Source organism: Formica exsecta, unplaced genomic scaffold, assembly GCF_003651465.1.
Source record: "Formica exsecta isolate Colony F162 unplaced genomic scaffold, ASM365146v1 scaffold2435, whole genome shotgun sequence".
In the NCBI taxonomy this organism is placed as follows: Eukaryota; Metazoa; Arthropoda; class Insecta; order Hymenoptera; family Formicidae; genus Formica; species Formica exsecta.
In genome coordinates this window covers 5,692-8,066 of record NW_021849713.1, presented here as the reverse complement: position 1 = coordinate 8,066, position 2,375 = coordinate 5,692, and the positions used below count along the sequence as shown (strand labels likewise).

General features: G+C 59.0%; 1 protein-coding gene and 1 non-coding gene across 2 annotated transcripts in view; both read left to right on the top strand.

The window, feature by feature from the left end:
- On the top strand, positions 1-187 carry LOC115236092. Its single transcript, XR_003884132.1, has one exon. It is a non-coding gene; the product is annotated as a U2 spliceosomal RNA (small nuclear RNA).
- LOC115236091 (mucin-19-like) overlaps positions 23-2,375 on the top strand; it is a 7,415-nt gene continuing 5,062 nt past the window's right edge. Inside the window, exon 1 of the mRNA XM_029808289.1 lies at positions 23-2,373. Within this exon, the coding sequence (XP_029664149.1) occupies positions 798-2,373 (1,576 nt within the window). The 5' untranslated portion in view covers positions 23-797. The remainder of the gene's footprint in view (positions 2,374-2,375) is intronic.

The window sequence follows — 2,375 nt, the reverse complement described above, 5'->3', positions numbered from 1 at the left end:
CTCGGCTCATTGAGCCAAGATCAAAAGTGTAGTATCTGTTCTTATCAGCTTAATATCTGATACAATCCCCATAGGGGATTCAGAATATTAAACTGATTTTTGGAACCTGGCGGGTGACCGGAGCTTGCTCCGACTCTGCCGCGGGTCGGCCTGGCATTGCAGTACCGTCAGGAACGGCCTAATAATCTAATTAATACATAATTTCACTTGGATTATTAGGTATTAATCCGCGGCGGATAATCCGCTTGCACTCAGGTAATCCGATAATCCGTGCGGTAGTCTGGATCCCCGGGGTGTCCACGCGCATAACTTCTTTCCGCGCGTGGACATTTTCCATTCATTTAGAGTGCAAGACTTGGCTCAGAGAAGCATTTTATTTACTGAGTATTTTTATATTCCGCGAGTGAGAGTGTCCGCGATTATTATTAAGTTCGCCGAGAAGCGAAAATTGCGTGCGAGCGAAAAGTGAGGTGCCGCGACGCGTGTGCTCCGCGAGTTTGGTTAGGGTGCCCTCGACCTGGGGCTCTGTGCCACAGTGACGTGCAGTGGTGTGGTGAGTGTGCGGTGCGCGGGTGTGGTGCGTGTGTGCGGTGTGTCTCGGTGTGGCGGTACGTTGTTACACCTGTTGCTGTCACCGCGTGCCGCCATCCCGTGTCACGCTGCCGCGGGTGACTTACATATATCGTGTGTAGGTTAGCCCGCCGCGTGCCGCCCTCGCGCTCCGCGCGCGGGGTCCCACACACACTGCGCGTCCATATTTTATTAATTGTTTTATTTATTTATTTATTTGTATAGTTATGGCGCAGGGTCCCATAGAAATTGTGCTCCCGTATCCCCTAGAGGAGCGGGTGCGTTGCGTACGGTGCTGGGGGAGCGGCGACAGAAATGTTAGGTCGAGGGGTGATTTCTGCGACACGCAGCATCTAAGTAGACACTTAAGAAAATTTCATCCGGGGGACACTATTACATACGTGTGCTCCATATGTAATTTTAGGGGGACCGGCGCGGTCCCCTATAGAAAGGTTAAAGACCATTATGAGAAGGAGCACGTCCCCCGGACAGAGGTTGCGTGTCGCGGCACCCGCGGAGCACAAAGAACATTAACTAATAGTGGTGGGCTTTCAGGTGTGCGGACCCGGGCCTCTGCAGCCGCCCCATCTGCGTCGGCATCAGCTGGAGCATCGTCGCGAAGCCGTACATCCTCGCGGCCACCCACGTCACACTCCACGGCCACGACGTCCACAATCACACCACCTGCAACATCATCTGCAGCAGCAACATACTCCCGACCACCAGGAACAGCAGGAGAGTCCCCCTCATACGCGGCCGTCACAGCAGCGGGGCCAGCGACACGTCCACCATCTTCGTCGCTGGCCACAACATCAACAAGTGCGGCCATCTTAGGATCGGCCGCCATGACGGCCGCCATATTGAGCACCGCCCGAGGGACGTCGGCCGCCACTATGGCGCATCCACAGGGTAATGGCGGATTCACTAGACAAAATGGCGCGGCCAATAGGAGAAGCCCGTCTCACATGGCGTCAAGAGAGGCACGCAAAAGCCCCCGCAGACCATCCAGCGGGGGCGAAACGACATCGAGGAGGATCGCAGGGGCCCCGCCAACCACCACCAGCCAGGCGGGGTCCAATAATATCCGAAATTTGCGGCGATCAACGAGCGTGCCTCTCGTGAAGAGCGGCGCGTCTAGGCCGGCACGTGCGCCTCCCAGGAGGTCTCCGGCCGCCGAATCACCATCCTTCGGCGGTCTGGGGGGCGCGAGGAGGATGACGCCCGAGAGGACCCCCCCGACGACATCCAGCGGGGGTCCTTATACCAGGAGCCGTACTCGAGCGTCAAGTGTGCCGGCCGAGAAGTGCGCAACAAAGACGGGCCCCCTGGCCCGGACATCGGCCAGGGGGGTACCGCGGGGGCCCCCAACATCAGGGAGGATAACCCAAGGGGCCCTGCCGGCGATGACATCCCCAGCCGGCACCGCGGTACGAAATCTAAGTGCCGCGCTGACGCTGCAGGCTTCTGGGGGGGCGAGGGGTTTGGCGAGGACGCCAACCCCGCAACGTGGGACCCCGCCCCCCCAGGTGACTCCCGCCACGCCGCCTTCCATCTGCGGCATGTGTGCGGGAGTCATAGATTTAACAACACCGCCATCGTTGCCTGCGGCGTCCGGATCCGCCACATTGACCACCCGCACGGTGACCACAACGACATGCGGGTCCCCCGTGATGTCCACGGGGTATTTCGCGGGGAGGGTCACTCCATCACGACCTTCCCCCCTCCCTACCATCCCGGAGGTGTCACCGCGCGAGGTGGTCAATAGGATGCGCCTCGAGACAACTCCCACAACATCCGGGCAGGAA